General features: G+C 35.3%; 3 protein-coding genes across 3 annotated transcripts; all 3 read right to left on the bottom strand.

Moving 5' to 3' along the window:
- Positions 1-4,221: 4,221 nt before the first annotated feature.
- Positions 4,222-5,883, bottom strand: LOC133520085 (endocuticle structural protein SgAbd-6-like). Its single transcript, XM_061854387.1, has 3 exons — positions 5,755-5,883; positions 5,482-5,618; positions 4,222-4,509 (listed from the first exon to the last, which is right to left on the bottom strand). Exons 1-3 carry the CDS (start codon positions 5,761-5,763, stop codon positions 4,284-4,286), a joined length of 372 nt encoding a protein of 123 aa, XP_061710371.1. The 5' UTR covers positions 5,764-5,883; the 3' UTR covers positions 4,222-4,283.
- Positions 5,884-13,554: 7,671 nt separating this feature from the next.
- On the bottom strand, positions 13,555-16,310 carry LOC133520083 (flexible cuticle protein 12-like). Its single transcript, XM_061854385.1, has 3 exons — positions 16,251-16,310; positions 14,744-14,865; positions 13,555-13,949 (listed from the first exon to the last, which is right to left on the bottom strand). Exons 1-3 carry the CDS (start codon positions 16,257-16,259, stop codon positions 13,703-13,705), a joined length of 378 nt encoding a protein of 125 aa, XP_061710369.1. The 5' UTR covers positions 16,260-16,310; the 3' UTR covers positions 13,555-13,702.
- A 234-nt stretch (positions 16,311-16,544) lies between these two features.
- LOC133520082 (endocuticle structural glycoprotein SgAbd-9-like) lies at positions 16,545-19,365 on the bottom strand. Its single transcript, XM_061854384.1, has 2 exons — positions 18,733-19,365; positions 16,545-18,326 (listed from the first exon to the last, which is right to left on the bottom strand). Exons 1-2 carry the CDS (start codon positions 18,828-18,830, stop codon positions 17,876-17,878), a joined length of 549 nt encoding a protein of 182 aa, XP_061710368.1. The 5' UTR covers positions 18,831-19,365; the 3' UTR covers positions 16,545-17,875.
- Between the last annotated feature and the right edge of the window lie 1,113 nt (positions 19,366-20,478).

Here is a 20,478-nt window from a genome sequence, read left to right as displayed (position 1 = left end):
TTATAGGCTACACAATTTTTTTTTAACGTTATATGTACAAATTACGTACGCATTAGAAAGAAGGTAAGCAATCTTGAAATATATTTTTATTTAAAAATATTTTAGAAAAATAAGTCACAGCAAATAAGTATAAAATATAAGTCATAAACGATTATTAACATTATTAAGCTTTTATAAGTAATATTGAACAAATTTTTAAAAAACGTTTTTCAATATTTTTTTACAAAAAGACACGTCAAGATTGTTTATCTTTTTTCTAATGCTATAAAAACTGACTATAGGTGACTGTGTATCTTACTTTTCATACAAACATATTTTCAAAATTGATGGAACTTCTTACAAGACATTAATTAACTTGTTACCTCAGTGTATCTACTTAAAATGCTCGTCTACGGATAACCTGATTGTCAAAGAGCCTGTGCAAAGAGTAACTGCAATGTCGCAGCATCACCCGCATGTTGTTGCAATACATTAGGCGATTGAATTTGAGAAATGTATGATTGATACAAATTTATTTATACCCTGACTAGATTATACCTACGAGTATTTGGCCTTCACCATGTTGCGTTTTTTCAGGGGTGCTTATTTATTTTTCATCACACTTGCTCGTGAATGGTGTTATATGCCAGCATACTGAGATGGAATGAGCCATATTATGCTCACGGGTGTTATGGGTTTTCTTTTCCATTACGCCCATTGGCATATTGGGCAATTTTTTTATCTCAAGTAGGTATAAATGAGTATTACTTTTGAAATACTGACGTTTATAGATTTTATTTTGTTTGTTTATAAAAATTTAATTTGATTAATTTAATAGCCGTTTAAAATATGTTGACACAATTTCCAATCGTGGCTGTCACCTGTCAAAAATTACAATATGACGGAAGAATATTTGAAATGTCACCGTGTTTAAGAATTATTTCGCTTAAAATTTCTTTTTTTCCCTCACAAATGTGATGAAAAACATTGTGTGTGCCACGAGTTGTGGTGGGGGTAAGAATTACGAATTAAAACAAAAAAAATACTTTGCTAATCGACGGAAAGATAACGTGCTAGTCAATCAGTGCTAACTCGTTATACTTACTTACTTGCGTATTTATACATGCAATTAATGTTCCCCACCTCCCACCACAAGAATAAATACGCAAATAAATATAACAATCCACCACCGAAAATACAAAACTCGACACGTGTTACGCCTCTCTATAAGGCATCCTCAGGAGATGTTGACGGTCCGAAGCCCGACGACTGAAAGTCCGACGGCGACGGACCGTTATCGTCGGTCGTATTCTATTCGTTAAGAATAAAATTATGAACTCGTGTTTATTAAAATTATCACTTGCTCGACGTAAATTCTTGTTTACAGCCCTTAATACGCAAGGAGACTTTTTGATAAAAGATGTTGAAATTCATCGAATGGTACCGATGTATAAGAAATTTTAATATCCAAAAACAAAGAAATAAATAAACATAATAAAACTTAGTAAGAACTTAAACTAAAAATCGATGTATTGACATTTACAACAAAAAAAGGACGAAAGATGGCGTAGCGTTGAAATGCAGAATTTGGAAAATAAATAAACAATATTTTGAAAATTTTGACCAGTCTTTGACATAACCAGCAAGGGTAAGATGGTCGGCTGTCTATCATTTGTCACCCTACCTGTCACGCTCTAACAAATACGTAAGTGCGAACGTGACGGATGATATGACAAGTGACAAAAACACGACCATGATACCGCTGCAGTACTGACACTTTATTTGACTGTACAAGTCGCACTATTGGGATATGTAAGCTGCTTGTTGCGATACTATCTATCCTTCGTCCTTTTTTGATGTAAATGTTGGAATGTATAAAAACATCTTCCGTTTTCGTAATTTTTTATTTTATTTTTGTCGTTAAATCGTTTATTATTGCGAAATCATTTCTTCTTGTTTACATCAGTGACGACATTCTATGATTTTCAATGTCTGTTGTCAATCTCCTTACCGGTAAAATAAGTTGGTACTTACCACTAAACGGAAAAATAAAATCATGTCAGGGAATAATAAAATCTATTTTATAAGAAGCAAGCTAGTGGAAGTTTTGAAAGTGTAACTTCTACTCGCTGTGGGCCCTCTGAGCTGGCTGTGTGTTCTCTAATCTTGGCTGTTTCATAAATACATAGTATACGTACCGTCAAGCGTGGCAACATTACCTTCCGTAAGCAACTTTACCAATAGTCTACCTTTAGTGACAAAACATGGTATAGCTAAATATAAATAGCTGATAGAAAACTCCTGATAAAGAAGTTAGCTTTGAGAAATTATGGCAGGCAACATATTTTATTCGACACCGGCGATATTCGCAGTGATGAAAATATAGCCGCTTAAATCTGGCAAACTGGCGCATGTTTTCGGTGTCATTGTAAAAACAATGTTAAAAAGTGCAGAAATATACCCATTTATAAAATATATTTATGGGTAATGTTACTTGAGGTTAGGTTACGTCGCCACTATGAACAATTTGGCACCTTCACCAGGGTTGTCACAAAAAATTACAAATTCAAACATTAAATGTAACGTTTATTGTGTATATAACGTATTTAATACTCGTACGTATGTAATATTTAAGGTACTGAAACGACAGCTTTCATATGCACAAAGCTTCTCTAAATGTTCTATAGTCACCGACATTTTAATTAAATCAATGCCAAATTAAGTGAAAATTAATACATGAGTTTAAGCATTTATTGGTCTAGTTTAAGTAAATTTTGATGAGAGATTTTGTGATAGCCCTATTTTAAACAAATTACTTATTATGAAAATAATGAGGAATCCTGCGGCTACTTTACCAACTAGGCAGTGTTGCTAAATTTGATTTATGGTGTAGTGTAGACTTCTGCGGGACAGTGGCTGATCGCAAGCGAGTGTTCAAGCTCACGAGAGAGTACTCAGCACTTGCCTTATTCATTAAGCATAAAATCCTAACATTACCTAGTGTCTATATTTTGGAAGCGTGTAAGTACGCTAGAAGTCTCCCTTTGGTCCCGCCCCATACTACCGCTAAAGCCAAGAAATCCGTCGGTGTGTTAGGGGTCAAACTATTCAACGCGTTACCTGCCGACATCAGAGGAGCCCCTAGTGAAGTGAAGTCACATAAACTAATAAAATAAAATATATTTTATTAGAGATGGCCTGCTGCACTATTAACAAATTTTTCGATAGTGTCGTCGATCGATCGATAAAGTCAATGCTTACAGTCGGTGTTTTAACTGTGAATTTTATTTCTGATATTATTTTTGCTTGGAAATTGTATTCTTATTATTAAATTATTATTCTAATTTACTTTGATTTTTATTGTAGTATTGAATTGAATTGACATTTAGTTAAATGTAATCCAATTTTATGTACCTAACCTTGACGTATAATTACTTTTATCAATAAGAATATGAATAAATAATTATTGTTTCGTTTTGTTTGTTTTTTGATAAATTGTTTTTTTTTTTTATACTACGTCGGTGGCAAACAAGCACACGGCCCGCCTGATGGTAAGCAGTCTCCGTAGCCTATGTACGCCTGCAACTCCAGAGGAGTTACATGCGCGTTGCCGACACACAATATGTGTGTTGTACATACATACAATATATGAATATGGATAATTGTGTTACTACGTACGTTGTTGCACACAAATAGATCTTGTATATTCGAAAAGTCAATAGCCACATTAGCTTGCTTCCAAATAGCATGAATAATTCTATGAAAACCGGTAAGTAGGTAAAGATGGCAAAAATGTGTCAATTTTACTTGTTCGGTTTTCCTCCATAAAATAATATTTTGTGGATATTTTTAACAAGTTGTTACAAAAATTAAGTGCTCGGTATATTCTCATTGTATACAAGTTACTACATACTACATTGTATATATCTGCTTTTGTCTAAATCATAGTTTTTGAGAAAAAATGTGCTAAAGTTGCCACGTTTGACGGTATTGTGAAGATGCCTTGATCACAACTATTCTGCCAAGAAGATAAAACAAAATTATGAGGCTGCGTTGTTATATCATTATTGTTATTAATGTTTTCATAGTCATTTCCGATCTCCATTTTCAGATCAGGAGCCTCATTCTGATTTATACAATTTCTTATTCCAAAGCTGTTATGAACAATGACATTACGGAAACAAAAAATTCACTTTTTGTTTTGTTTGGATGGGGATTTATAATAGGTACAAACACAACAAATGCGTTACGTAGAAAATATTTTATTAGAATTGGACTAGTTTTGACTTTTTTTGTATAACGGTTTAACCTAACAGCGAAGCGACAACGCCAGGCGGCACACCACCTCCGGGACCCTGCTCGATGGTGGGCTGGTAACCGTTCTCGTCAGCGACGTAGTTGACGTTGTAGGTCACGCCATCGGGACCCACCCACGCGTATGAGCCCTTTACGGAAAGCGCTTCGTTATCTGTTCCAGCATTTTTCAGTGTACCCTGCTCTTCTTGTTTCTGTCCGTTGTCTTGCTCGTATCTGAGGAAAATACATATATTTTTTATTGTATGCACCCTTCGTAACTGTATGAATATTTATTTTTTCCGGTTGCAGTCAACGACCGCACCCTCTGCAGCGCTCCAAATTTAACCTTAGTAGTAGTTCTAAAAGTAAAAGGCTAAATTTCAAATGATAGGTGAAGTGTCGTGATCGCACTGCATGAATCCAAACTAAAGAATATGATTATAAGGCGAAATGTGCAATTCTATTTTGTCAGAAAGTCGTATCCTTTTGCAGAACACTTCTGCTGCAAAGCGTCGCAAGGAAAAAACATATACCTGCCTTTCTCAGCAGAAAGTGTCCTGAGAAAGGATAGACGTAATAAAACCCTTTTACTCGTAATAATGGAGACGTTGTAGATTTTTCTAGCTGGTCAGCTTGAAGCAAAACTCTATAGCTGACTAAACGAAATACCCATGTTACATGCGGCCATCATGGCTGGCCAACTTTGTTGTGGAATAATTTTATATTCAGCGCATTCATAACCGTGGAATTTTTCTTTTGTTTTTAATCTAAACGAATTTTACTAAACAACTCATTACTCATTATAATTAATTAAAAATGTCACTTAACAGGGCATGGGTATTTAATAGAATTGTCATATGCGTCACACTTCAAATAGTGAATTTTTATAACACATTGATGAATAAATATTTATATAGTGAAATTGTATTAGATGTCCGTCCAGGAACTTGTTAATTATGTTATAAACTTTTATTAGAACAAGTCGAATTATCCTCAAACTTTTCACTTCAAATGCATCCCATAAATGTTCTTGTTAGCAAATGACTTCAGAATTTACCTATATTTCTCTCTTGTGCAGTCAGCAATAAGAAAAGCTTATCGGATAATGATCCGAACACGACTTTATTGTCATAAGAAAAAAGCATATGAAGATAATTTTGAGCCATTCGAATACGTTAGTAGGTAGGTTATGAAACGGTTTCTTACGAGAAGGCATAATTTCCGAGTCCGTCGTTATCGGAAGCAGACCGCAAAAGGTTGATAATAGACCGAACAATGTTTTGTCGTGGAGCCCTTTGCTGCGCCGCAGCCCCCGCCACAGCTACCAAAGCGAAGACAACGAACTGAAAACAATACAATCCATGAGGAACTCGGTTCACAAAACACACACACTTTTCACTGTTAAAATATCAAAACCGGCCGTCCTTTAACCGTGGAATTTTATAAAGAATAACATTTACATTCAACAAGGTAACTAACCAGTTTCATTTTAGATCTGATAGTAAGACGCGCCAATCTCAACTGTGCTTGTTAGCTGGATAAAACCATCTTATATAGTGGATGTATTTATTACAACACAGTTATTTGTTGACGTTTATCCATGCACAAGGTTTTGTATATTGGACTACTCCTACGAAGCGACCTCTTCGTATCATCTGAGGACAGCGATGATGGCGTTTGCAACACACTTAATTATAATTCATTTTGTAACAAAATGGGTTATTATTGGTACTAATTAATGAAGGACTTAGAAGTTCAATAACGCCAAGTAGTTTATATTATGATTGTAGAACTATTTGTATTTCCGAATGTAGTCTATGATAAAGTACCACTAGTACCAGTTAGTAGTCTCTTAAAAAAAAAAATCTAGTTTATAAATTATTTGGTTTGAAATTTTAAAATATCTACCTAATATCTATATACCTATACTTAATTATTTTACGGTTATCTTGGAAATGAATAATTTCCATGTATGCAAAAATAATGTTTTATTTTACTGACAAACAAAATCAATATAATATTTATTTATGTGTCCGCGTTTTCGTTAGTCATAATTTGGTTTCTCTCAGAAAGGCGTAACTTTTCAGGATTGCCATAAAACAACCCTAACCTAACCCATCTATAGGATAACCTTACGAAAATCCTGAGAAGTTAACGGTTTCAGAATTATGACTAATGAATCTAATGATAATCTGACTATCATTACATTATGACTTTCAATACTTATGTCAAACCAAGGGATCCGGTTTTTATTATATACTTGTTTGAAGTTGAAGAAATTAAGTGGTCAACTCCATAAACTCTTCACTTTATGATGAAACATAATTTACATTATATTAAACTTTCATGAGATGGGCACATGAAATGTCAAAGGTTGTTCGTGGTCGATGATAGGATTTTTAATGCAACAGGGAGACATTATATTTACATATATGTCCTGACTTGGCAGTAGGAGATTAGTGCAGCATTAGTACGCTGCCGTGTGATGCCCCTCACCTGCATTTGAGTGAAGAAAAAAATAGGAAATACGTACAATATCAATACTACGAGTAACGATACCCGTAAGTCAGGAAAGGCCCTCTGTCATAGTCTTAGCTTAGTCTTATTTGAATCACGATCGTATCAGATAGTGGCAACTGAGACAACCCGTCTCTAGTTGAGTCATATCCAGATATAAGTTCTAAATTATCGTTTTTGTTCTTGAAAGTAAAGGAAATTCTTGAAATAAATAGGTAAGTGTGTGTATGTTTACGAATACACAAGAGACACATTTTGTTTTTTTTTTTTTTTTATACCTGTGTGAAATACTAAGTTCTGACAAGACTGCATTTCTGATGTACGATTATTATTTAAGTGAGGATAGGGGAGTGGAGTTTGATTTTGTTCTGTGGGCAACTTGCCTCGCGTTCTTGTGCCCTCAACCTTGCCCTGGGCCATCTTGACGTTACATGCTCAAGGCTAGGTTACTAGTGGTCACTGTCATGTTGTTTTTACCTAGTGGGTATACTACGATACTTTGACCAATAACTAATTTTAATGCGGTTTTATCACATTTAAATAAACATTAGAATATAAAAAAAAATATCTAAAATAAGTAACGGTAAAGTACATATTTAGGGTGCCGCACCCAAAAGGCGCATAAGGCATAGACAGTTGAATTTTATAGATTGCATAGTTCTTAAAAAATTAAAAGTCAATACAAAAACATCATCCAGGGATTTTTTGATATACTGAAACTGGGTAATTGTAATGGCCTAATACGCATGCCCCTAATAGATTATGCATTGAACTAAGAATTATAATCACGTTAGAAAAACGCTCATCTAAAAAAGTTTTGACATAGATGTGTCAATGTTTTGACAGGTCAGATAAATCTTTCCTTTTATTTATGCATATAAACTTTTGAAATCAACAATTACATGAATATGTCACTTGTTTAAGGTCACGTCAGAGTCGAATGTGCCTAGTTTATGCAAAAAACTAACTTTACCGTTTTAATATGACATTTATGCGATTCGTCAAACATTTTATATCCTGGGTGTTATATTATATAGTTATATGGCTACCAAGGTCCATAATATTTCGCAAGTGGCGACAGAGACGCCAGTAGACGTGTGCAAAGTACACGTTCTGCAATAGGTACTGATAATTGCCAGAGTACTTAAACATACACGGAGTAGTCTATTTGTTTCTGCCAAAAATGGTTATAATTTTAAACTCGGTTCGTAAAGAAAAGGACGAATTACATATAGAAAGATGGTGTTTATGGTTTTTTGTCGTCCATTCCGGTCCGGTTTCCGATCCCAAATGTCTACGGACTAAACTTCTCCATTTCGAGTGTTTCGCTCTTTAGCGGGAGTGTTATACTTACATAATAGAGTAACCAGAACAAAAGCGGGTAGGCCGCCTAAAGTGGGTAGTCACCTGTACATAGTTGTATATAATAGTATTGTGAATGTATGCCACTATGCATATGCCGTAAGGGTTCACAGTGCGTGCTGCATTGCAGCTTAGACGTATTACAGTATTACACGCTGTGTTCACACAGTTTACTGACAGTAATCCCACTTGTAAAGAAACGGAGTCTACGTATAAATAAAAATAAATAATTAATATTAGGGGCCAAATATACATACAAATCGAGCTAGCCCCAGTGTAAGCTAAATAAGGCCTGTGTTGTGAGTATTAAGAAGACAATAACGGTGTTTTATAGATATTCAATTTCAATAATTAAATTTATTTATTTCGAATCTGGGCAGATTCATATAGTTTTAAAAGAGTACCACAAATCTTAAAATTAGGTTAAGTAGCTTTTACAACTCGTATTTAGAAATAATGTAATACACACACACACACACACACACACACACACACACACACACACACACACACACACACACACACACACACACACACACACATACACACATATACAGAATGAAACCAACCGCCAATGAGTTTCAATTATATCCGAGCAATCCGCGCTATGTAGAGGATGCCTGGCTTATGCCGTATAAATTTTGTGGTGTTTCTATTAAAAATAATCAATTTAAGTGTTGTCTGATTAGTCAGATTATTATTATTTAACGGTTTTACTATACCATTAGATTAGATTTAATATTTAAACGAGATCGAAAGCATTGACGGCTTTGTTCGTATTTCAAAGTTATATCTTGTCAATAATAATAAGTGGTTTTAGGCAAAGCGGGCAGTATATTATTTACTTTAAATATAATTTATATTAGTTTATTTTTTAAAGTACCCGTTTGCCCAACCACTTCTCGTTTTGCCCAAAGCACCACACCAACCCACTTTAGGCCCCAGTCTGGGCAAAGCGGGTTTGAGTAGACCCTTTATTTTCTTCTTTAGTGTGAAAATTTTAAGTGGAAACTTAAAAAGCCATGTTTTAAATTGAAGTTCGATAAATTTCTTAACTAATGGCTGTATATTTGCTACTTTAATACAATAAAATCGTAGATTTTTTTAGGGTTGTTGTTAGCTTACCCGCGTTGGGTTTGCTTACCCTACGGTACGGCTAGAACCACCTCCTTAGCTCCATTGTACTCATGCGAAACGTCGCAACGGCGGACGCCCTTAGGAACATCAATCTTTTTTACATTTATCTTCAAAGTGACGATACCTAAACGATGCTAAAATTGCACAGGTAGCTTGAATTAATCGGGACTAGCCGTAGCCAAGAACGAGTAGTTGCGCGGTGATATTCATGTGGAGTGTTTGGATATAGGTTACTGTCTTTAGTTTTTATTTTGTCTAAACAAAATTTGCAGAAGATAAGAAGATATTCGTTTTGCATAATAAAATCGTAATTTATAAATTATACATTTGTGGTAACCAACTTCCATTAACCAAAGCGATGATCGCGCATACCTTTAGCACACATGTCCTTAAGCTCACGTAAACAATGTATAATAGGTCCAGGTACTTCAACCCCTAAAAAACTTTAAGGTATTTCCTGTGGACGTTATAAAATAACCTTGTACAGCGTGTATTTTTGATATCACCACAAACTTAAACGAGATGTAGGTTTTAGTAGTATGAACTGATTCCGAAGAAAATTTTTAATTTTCTCTGAACCACTACTGCATAATTAATTTTTGTTTTTTTTTTTCGAGCAGCATAGTATTTCGTACATCGTGATCACTTGTGACAGTTGTGACGTCGTGTCATTAATGCGACGTTTTGAGTTAGCACAAAGTAGTGATACATTGCTGGCTGTATAATTTTATATGAAAAAACTCGTCTATTTTTTATACAACCTATGAAAGTGTGTTCGTTAAAGGCTTAACTAACTACCCTTTTATTATGTGATCGTATCAAAAATACACGCTGTATATCTATATACGCTCCATCTTCCAAACTTTTACTTCTTAAAAGATGTGATACAAGCATTAGTAAAGACAAATTGTTGTATACGTTGATTATAATAGTATTTACAAAAAAAAAAAAACCGTTTTCCGGCATGTTTTACACATATAATTATTTAATAATAATGCATGGATAAGTCGCCCGGACTGAAGAGTTTCGTACCTTTCCTAATCCAAAATTTTCTTATTTGAAAATAACTGGCAAGTACCTATATTTTTAATGAAAAATAAATTTCAAAACCTACCTTTCGACTGTTTTAAGGACAGGTAGTTATTTTAAGTACAAGTAGAGAGGTATAGTTAGTTCGATAGGTTACGTTTAGATTGGCCTACTGCAGAGTTAATAAATACTTTGCTGTCGTCGACGCATCGCTGTCCTAATTACTTTGATATTTCAATTTATCACTCATATTATCAAGTAGATTGACCAAGATTGACAGTGACATCGCCTATTTGAAAGCTACAGCAGTAACGTTGCATCAGCAATGCAGCAGAACGTAACCCAAATAGACCGCTAGCTAGGAACAGATTCGGTTTAAAATATATTATTATTTTCTCAAAAAGAAATTTACATTTCACTTATATGAGAAACATTTTTCTATAAAATTTGATGAATAATAATCTATAAGATTTCCATGACCAATCGCCTCCGGGGCTAAAACTCGTATAGTGGTTAACGACTATGTATGATGAACCCTCGTGCACGGCAGCTGCCGCTCTGTTGGTGGGTTGAGGAATGGCAGCCACCGAAACACGTGAAAAAAATTTGTTATCACCTCCCGTTTGATACTTTGTCAGATGGTATTTCAGATGCTATTGTTAACTAAAAAATCGCCAGCCGGTTGTATAGCGGTGGTAAGAACGTCAGCTGGTCGCATCAACATTTAAAAGCTAAGCGCTTTACCTTTTTATGATGGTAAAGCAAAATCATGAAACTGCAAGTAGCATTCTATCAGGCATTTCAAATAAATGGATTACGCAATTTACACATTACGCATACTTTGCGGACATAAAGTGGTAAGGCGCGTATTTTTTATATGTTCATGCGTATACTGATAGTCAGGGGTCGGACAAAAAGTGCGGATGACGTCAAACCACTCATAGGATGATTTCAAATAGTATTTTTGATTTTCATAAACAATTATCACTTATCATTTATCAACCTCTTTATTAAACGATATCGCCACTTGAAATGAGTAAGTACGTTTTTGACTGACACATTGTCAATCAGATGAACAATAAATTGACTTCGTTATTGTTTAGCTATTGTATCTTCACGATTATATTAAGCTAAAATTTATATTTACTAATGTATAAGAAAACGCTCTAAAATGTCATCTTTACTCGAATATTGTGGCAATTTTCCGTTTTTGGAGGTACGTGACAAACACGTATACTGCTATTGCTGTAATCAAGATATACCAACGAAGGTAAGCAATATTAAAAGACATTTGGAGACAACCAAACATGTCGGAAACGTAGAAAAAAAGGGCAAAGTGAATTTAATATGAACCTTACAAATTTTATGATAGCAGCAAACATACCCTGGGTGCAACTACAAAATGAAAACTTCCGTAATTTCATAAAAAAAATGCATAAATGTATTATTAATTCCATGGATTTATTTACGATTATTTTGTTACTTCATTAATATATACATGTCACACGGAAGTTTAAATACAAACTCAAACATCATCTGTGTGCAAGATTACGTCATTTTTACGTCATCCGCACTTTTTGTCCGACCCCTGCTGATAGTCTTTCCACCGCGATACAACCGGCTGAGGATTTTTTTTTAATTTAAAAAAGGCATCTAAACTATCATCTGACAAAGGATCAGCCGGGAGGCGATGACTGACGATATAAATTATATCGTCAGTCATCCCCTCCCGCCATATTATGCTAGACACAAAACTGTTATTGACGATATATGCTCCTGGCTTGCGGTCTAAATTGGGTGAATTGCAAATGGGAATCCATAGTTAAAGACCTGTAACAATTAGTCTAAAGTTAATTGATTCCATTTTGTTACAACCATTAAGCCATTTCTATTTTAGTAATATGCATGAAAGTGTGTTACAGTATGCCGTAGACTTGTTATGTGTATAAATTAAGTACAATAAATACTATTCAAATACCATTTACATGGTTAATTTTTGTTTTCGTTTTCATGGAATTTTCGTTTTCATTTTCTTAACAACGCTTAAATTATGTTAAAAAAATGCAATTCACCCAAATATTACTTTTGGCAACGTTAACACATACAATCTTTGTAAGGTCTCTTGTAATACCGAGCCACACATATAAGTATTACTTTAATGATATCATCATGACTATCATGAGCAGTTGTCGATTAATAAAGTGGAACATTTCTTGTTTACCTACATTTAAATATGCGGTGTTACATTAATACCAGTAGTTTGAGATCAATTGCTTCCGGAATAGATGTACAAACAGGGGACGTATTTCAGAAATGTTATTCCAATTTCAATCCGACCGTAGTTAAAGTTAAAATTATGAGTACTGTGGCAACGTTACTAGCTACAGCGTTGACACGAAACATGTCATTCGCAATTTCATTGAAAAATTGCATTGCTGTCATTGCCGCATTACTGTAGCGATTAGAACGTTCAATCTTCCCACATTTTATTAACGAAAAGACAGGTGTCAATGCTTTAGCAGTTGCGCTTCAGCAGCACGTTGCAACAATAAAGGTAGCACCTTTATTGTTGCAGTCGTCATCCGAATATCACCTTAACAGTAGGCGAGGTAACTTAACTAACAACTATGATATCATTTTTGACACCTCAAAAGTATAATTAAGAATTAAGGCCTTAGAATGTGCTTGATTATGAGAGGATATAATTTATAAATCGATTCAACCTTTTAGAAGAATGTTTCTGTAATTATTTATTTCCTTAAATTTTAACGAAAATACTTTTAGTGACAATAGTCTAACATGAGTCTTCTGATTTTAAATCTACATCATCACGATCTGTATTCTTGTACTGAAACTATTATGGTTATTTCTGGTCCAGAAATATAACTTTTGACAGCTGACATATCCATAACAGTTTCAAAACAAGAAATTGATCAGAATCGAGATCTTGGTATCATAATATCTGTAATTATGTTAATCAAATTAGCTTAGATATGAAGCAGTGGAAGAATCAGATCTAACAATTATATAATTAAGTTTTCTTGTCTTATAATCCATTGTCAAAAACAACTTCCTTTGTATACAACAAGTAGGTACGATCGAGCTCACATGCAAACATCTTTATAAACCAAAGTTCCAAAAATATATTTACACCGCCTTATTGTCATTGTCTTAAAGGCATGTAAATATATTTAGAGCGTTGGCTTATGTGGGGACTGTACAACAAGAGTAAAATATTAATTTATTATTTTACTAGGACACTTGAAATAAATTGGCGTTAAAAACGAAACAATAAATAGGTACAACAAAAGAAAAATATCAAGTCAGATTTGTTAGCACTTAAAATAAATCGTTTTTAATTAACTGGGAATTTGCCGGTTTTTTACCCAGCACCCAGTATGCTAGCGAGTATTGGACCTGGTACAGCGCCAGGTGGCTTCTCGGCTTCCGTTATGATCGTTGGCTGGTACCCATTCTGGTCGGCCGTGTAACGCACTGTGTACTTCACGCCGTCGATGTAGAAGGAGTAGCTTCCGCTGATGACCAAGGTCTCCGACTCTTTACCATCGCTTACCACTTTGACTAGATCGCCTTGAGCCTGGACGATCGTACCATCGCTCTGCTCGTATCTGTAAAAAAGCAGCTGGCTTTACCTTTAAGAAAATTGAGAAGGTTCTCCATTCGACGTGTACAGTCAGATGCAGAGAGAGATGATCCCCCCCCCCCCCACTGCATAGACTGATTGTACATTAGACATCAGAATTGGTGAAGTTCCTCCAAATCGCAAGTAAAGTAAGCAGTAGATTTTATAGATTTTATAGAATATAAAACTAACTTAAACAAATTAGAAAGTATGCAAGTAAGATTCCTAAAACTGTTAGTTAGTAATAAAACTAAACATAAAAATAAAAAAGATTATAGAAATTTGTTCAAAATTTGTAACATTCTTCCGGTAAGCCTTAAGCATAAATATTTAATAGTGTTTAATAATCATGGCAGTCGAGAGCACACCCAGTTACACCGTAACGATGTTTGTGGAACCAGGTCGGTGTCTGCGGGCAAGTTTGTCGTACCGAGGGTCTCTAATTATTAAGGCGATAGGTGTCTCCATAAACGCCTACCCTATATATTTAACAGCCTGCCCTCTGACATCAGACAGGAAGCCAACATAGTTAAGTTTGGTAAAAAGCTGCGTAGTTACCTTGTAAACTGCATAAAATAATAATTAAGCATATAAATATAGAAACGAATCTCATTGTAATATAAATTATAAATATAAATATAAGAGAGTAGAGACTGCACGATCCCACAGTCAAACCGTGTAAACTGTTTTGTGGGACTCCGTATCTGTTTGAGATGTATCATTTTATGTTAGTAATAAATAAATAAAATAATAAAAATAAAAATAATAATAATTGATTACGTATTCCGAAAACCCTTGTTGCCGCCGGGATTAAAATTTTCGTTGAAAACAAGCTTCACATCTTCGGGCTTTGGATCCAAGGGACTCGCGGCAGCTGCTGCTGCCAAGCAGCAGAGGACCCACTGAAATTTAAGACATTGACGTTTAATAACTTATAATAGCGATTAGGTATTATGTACTAAGCCTTGCCAGATAGGATATTTAAGACTAAAATTGACGGTCGTGCGAAGTTGGCTTTCCGTAAATAAGTACAAATACAAACGTAGTCCTCATTTTCCTAACTGGGAATTAACGTTATTGGAAATATTTTGGCACAGTTTGATATATATCAACCACAGCTATGCCCCATCGCTTAATGTTTTTCGAAATTTTAATTATAATAATTTTAATTATAATTCGACGACCGGTTTGGCATAGAGGGTAGTGATCCTGCCTACGAAGCTGATGGTCCCGGGTTCAAATCCTGGTAAGGGTATTTATTCGTGTGATGAACATGGATATTTGTTCCTGAGTCATGAGTGTTTTCTGTGTATTTATAAATATTTATATATTATATATATCGTTGTCTAAGTACCCTCAACACAAGCCTTATTGAGCTTACTGTGGGACTTAGTCAATTTGTGTAATAATGTCCTATAATATTTATTTAATTTAATTAAAAAAAAAGAGTTAGAAGCATAAAAAAAATTTGTATGGAATATGTTTTTCTCTAAAAATTCTTATAATTATCAAAAAATGCTTCATTCGCGTCAAATTATGTAAAAAGGTGTTCCATTAAGTCAATAGGAGAGTTCGAGAGGAAAATGGGGATTACGTTTGCATGGAAAAGCAGTCCCCTTTGGTCTTAATTTTCTCTATATTGATCTTTACGAGTTCTCCAGTTGTTAAAAAAGTCTATTATTCCTTAGCCGGCTGAAAGCGAAAATAACATAGTAGCGCGCGCAGACAGACGATCAAGCGTGTGACAAGCATGTAGGCTTTACAATCGCAATTGTTTGTTTGCTACTTAGCTTGAAGCGATTGTCCTATTGTTTAAGATTATTGAAGGCGCTTTACCATTTTTTTATTAACATACGTCAATCGATTGACACGAATGACACACAATCGATTTCTTTGATGATCGAAATCGAGTCCAAAAGATTAACGCTTGACTTCAAATTGAATCAGTCGCACTTCAATCACTTAATAACGTACGTCTCTTCCTCACGTCAGGTATTTGTACTGAGCACCCATCATGCTTGATTGTCTGCGCACCCTCTAACTCATGCCACACTAGTAGGTAGATTAGGTAGATAGATAGATAGAATACTCTTAATTGGCACCCCTCACCACTTCAGTATAAGATACAGCTTAAGGGAAGCAATGGATTAAATATAGAGGTAGATAACAGGCGGACTTATAGCCGAAGAGCGATTTCTTCCTTTAGAAGGCAGGCAGTACAAATGAATTACTAATTTTTAGGCACAATAACTACGAAAAAGTAACAAATATGAAAATCGATACTGACCAGTCTCATTGTGATGCTGTAACGGTGGGTTGATACGGCCAAGTGACATAATAGCTAATAGTTCTAATCGTTTTATATCCGATTTAATCTAGCTAGACAGCTTAGGTATGTTAATATTGTTTAAAAAAGCGATCTAACAAAGTTGAAGGCCTTGAACTTCTAGTATCTGACTTAATTGTACTATTTATACATCTGCCGTATCTTACCCGTCAAACATTTTCTTATTTTTCTATCAATGGCCGAATATTTTACATTCGGACTCAGATTAGTCGGCAGCAATGTAGTATGTAATGTAGGTAGTTGGTAGCAATGTATTAGTCGGCAGCAATATAGTATGTAATTTAGTCGGCAGCAATGTAGTATGTAACGTAGTCGGCAGCAATATGGTATGTAATGGGGTCGGCACCAAAGTAGTATATAATATAGTTGGCAGCAATGTAGTGTGTAATATAGTCGGCAGCAATGAAGTATGTAATATAGTCGGCAGCAATGAATTATGTAATATAGTTGGCAGCAATGTAGTATGTAATTTAGGCGGCAGCAATGTAGTATGTAATGTGGTCGGCAACAATGTAGTATGTAATTATATTCAGCAGCAATGTAGTATATCTAGGTTTTTTCTCTGCAGCTGACTGTACATAACATAGGGCCAAATCGGTAGCTCCTATGCGTCTCATTGGGTTTCGTTTGATACGTATTAAATACAATGCGATACAGTGTATAGACGTGACAGTAATGACAAAACACGACGTTCAAGGCCAACTAAAGACTGACCAGTAATATAATATGATCACGCGCCATATTGCAGAATTTCACTGGAACGAAATTTTTCATACTAAACAGAACTGTCACCCTATACATGAGAATAATAGCGCCCTCTTGACAATGATCATATATTTCTGGTCAGGTTTTACATGCCGATCATATAACGAAATTCCAAATCCTACAAAACATGTCATGTACTTATAAATTAAATAATAATAATTCAGCCTATATACGTCCCACTGCTGGGCACAGGCCTCCTCTCATGAGCGAGAGGGCTCGGGCTATAGTCCCCACGCTAGCCCAATGCGACCTTTGAATTTCTTCGCAGATGTATGCAGGTTTCCTCACGATGTTTTCCTTCACCGAAAAGCTAGTGGTAAATATCAAATGATATTTCGTACATAAGTTCCGAAAAACTCATTGGTACGAGCCAGGATTTGAACCCGCGACCTCCGGATTGAAAGTCGGACGCCATATCCACTCGGCCACCACCGCTTTACTTACTTATAAATTATTTGTTCCAAAGCAAACTTTTATTGAAATTACACACAACCACCTACTTACATACGTGCTAAATTATCTTATTTCTCTAAAGTAAAAACACAGGAGTTATTTTTTCTCAGTAATATATTTTTATAAGCTATTTACAAACATATTTTGAAAGAAACGAAAAGTACTTTTCTACTGTATGTTAATAAGAGACACGTGGGGTAATAATATTTATATTCAATTGTAATATTTACTGTCCGTACTTGGGAATGTTAAGTAAATCACTGTATCGTTTATATATATATATACTTTCAATTATTTATAGATCTATCAAGAGCAATGGAAACAAGTTATTTTATATAGAACTTTCCTTACAAAAATATCTGTTTTAATAGCTCTTGCGTGTAGTTCATTAGTGAAAAAAAGCTGTCTAAAGTTACCCCGCGTGTCCTCTTCCTACCCTCTTCGACGGTACCTGATGAACCACCTAATAAGGATTTTAAGATTTGCGAATTCCTTGAAGGGAACTTCAGTGGCGGTGGGCGATGGGTAGTTGGGGGCGGCGGCGGTGGCCGACGAGTAATTGACGGTGGTCGAGGAGAAGTCAACGAAATAGGGGAAGTGGGTTGAGAAGGTTTTTCAACGACAATATTGGGATGGTATCCATTCTGGTCGGCCACGTATCGCACGGTGTACGTAAGGCCATCGATGACGAAGGAGTAGCTACCCTTGATGACCAAGATGTCCACTTCCTTACCCTCGGTGACTACTTTTACCACATTCCCTTGGGCTTGAGACTTCGAGCCGTCACTTTGCTCGACTCTGCAATAAAATACAATAGGCAATGATTGCACACAACCAAATTTTAAATAATTCAGTTTATAAAAAAGTGAGATATACAACAGATGTTAATTTTACCGAAGAGAAATATCGTTCAGAAAACCAGTTCCTAGTCTTGAACAGGAGCCCCATTCAAACGAATGATGTCAGATGCGCGTGTAATATTTTGTCGTACATGTATTGGCACGAGCAAGGCGCACGGGTGACTGATATCATTTTGATGGCACAATGTAAGTTTGAACTGGCCTCCAGGAACACAAAAGTGGATAACAAGTTATCAATGAAATCATATCTTAGATATTATCTGGAAAGTTTAAATTGGCGAAGTGATGGAGGTTCGCGAAATCTATAGCTGACGAAGCCACTAGTATATTACCAAGTATCTTACTCATATTTGAAGCCGCCAGCTTCGTTATTATAATTGTCGTACTTCAAGACCCGCACGTCACTGGGGCTGAAATAGATATGAGATATTCGTGAGTTCATTGTGCATGTCGACTAATCCAATTCCCAGTCAAATTCGTATTAGCAGATAATCAGTAAGACCCCTTTTAGATTTATGTACAGTCAGCAATACTATTAGTTTAGCACCCCTGCAGCTGTGCATACATAATTTAAGAAATCTGTTTATTCCTGCGAAAAAATCTAAAGGCTTGTTTACTGTGTAAGGTATTACATCTGGAGTGCAGCCAAAACGAGCATAGCAAACTCAAGGGACACACCAAAACACAAAGGCGATTTTACACAATGCGATTTTTTGCATCAATACGGTCTTTGACGGTAGCGCGTTTGCATCGCAAGACTTTAAACCATCATATACTTGATTTACTGCTTTGTTGTCGTTACGGCTTTATTTCAAACGTACAATCTGTAACTTATCGAAAGACCAAGGAGATTGATGACTTGATGGTGACGTAGCTCGCGTCAACGTTGTAGCACCAACGCTCTAGACGCTCTACACCACATTGAGCTTATTACGAAATAAATAAAAATATAAGTAACAGGTTTACTAATAACATTTGATTTTTTAATGTAGGTACTATACTATTTGGCATTCACTGAGCCACAATCAAGTGTTTTGTATGTACTTGTTAAAATTTGTTGTAAATGTTGAAACCAATTGCAGTATATGTCATTAAACAATCACTTCGTAAACATAAAGGACGAAAAGACATTCAACAGACATTTTCCAGGTATCAGTGACAAAATCGACCATACTCCGAATCTTCTCTTAAATGTCTCACGATTGATGCCGTTACTAGAGTAAAAATTCAACAAGTTTTAATTTTGTTGTTCAATTTCTTTAGTGGGTTTTCTGCTGTCTAGTGATAGCAGCGACCGCGCGGCCCAGCTGGGATATTGCTGACGATGTCGAATATTATGAGAACCACAACAATGGCACTGGCCATTTTAAATATGGGTAAGGTTATTATGTGACCATAATTGTAATCAGCAGCTCTTTGTAGCAGCAATACTCTTTGTAGGTCAAACTGAAAACTTGTATTATGGTACCAATGCTTCCATCGCAAAAAAAAATTGTCTGTCCCATAGAAATCAGCGGCGTCGCATCACTTCAGCCGGAGCCGTAATGTATGAAACAGACAATTTTTTGATGCGTTTTCGGCATTGGTCCCATATTAAAAGTTGTTCAGTATAAAGTCACTTTACGTAGAGTATGGCTAGTGATAAAAATTTCACCCTGTAGGTATATTTGTTGTAATCAAATAAATAACTCGCACATTCAATAACGAACCCTCATATTTCCTCATCTTTTATCATTCAACAGCAAGCGAAATCATCTGTCCGATATACTTATGTTTTATGGTTAATGCATGTAACTTCCCTTCTTAAAATGAAACCAGGAAACGTCTACATGTCTTCTAATAAAAAAAAAATTAAGGGGTTTTTTACCACATAGAATATTATACAATTATGTTTGAAATTTCAATTTTTCTTTTGTCGTACTTGTTGAGTTTTTTTTAATATACTTTATATCCGTAGATTCAGGGAAAAGAACGCAGGAGTGTCGACGTCCATTGAAGCTCAGGGAGACCTAACCAAAGTGACTAAGGAGGGCAAAGAAACGACTGCCGTAGTCACGAAGGGTGGTTTTGAGTTCTACATTTATAATAAA

This window comes from Cydia pomonella, chromosome 7 (assembly GCF_033807575.1).
Source record: "Cydia pomonella isolate Wapato2018A chromosome 7, ilCydPomo1, whole genome shotgun sequence".
NCBI lineage: Eukaryota > Metazoa > Arthropoda > Insecta > Lepidoptera > Tortricidae > Cydia > Cydia pomonella.
Note: the sequence above shows the minus strand (reverse complement) of the source record. Positions and strands in the feature narration are given on the sequence as shown.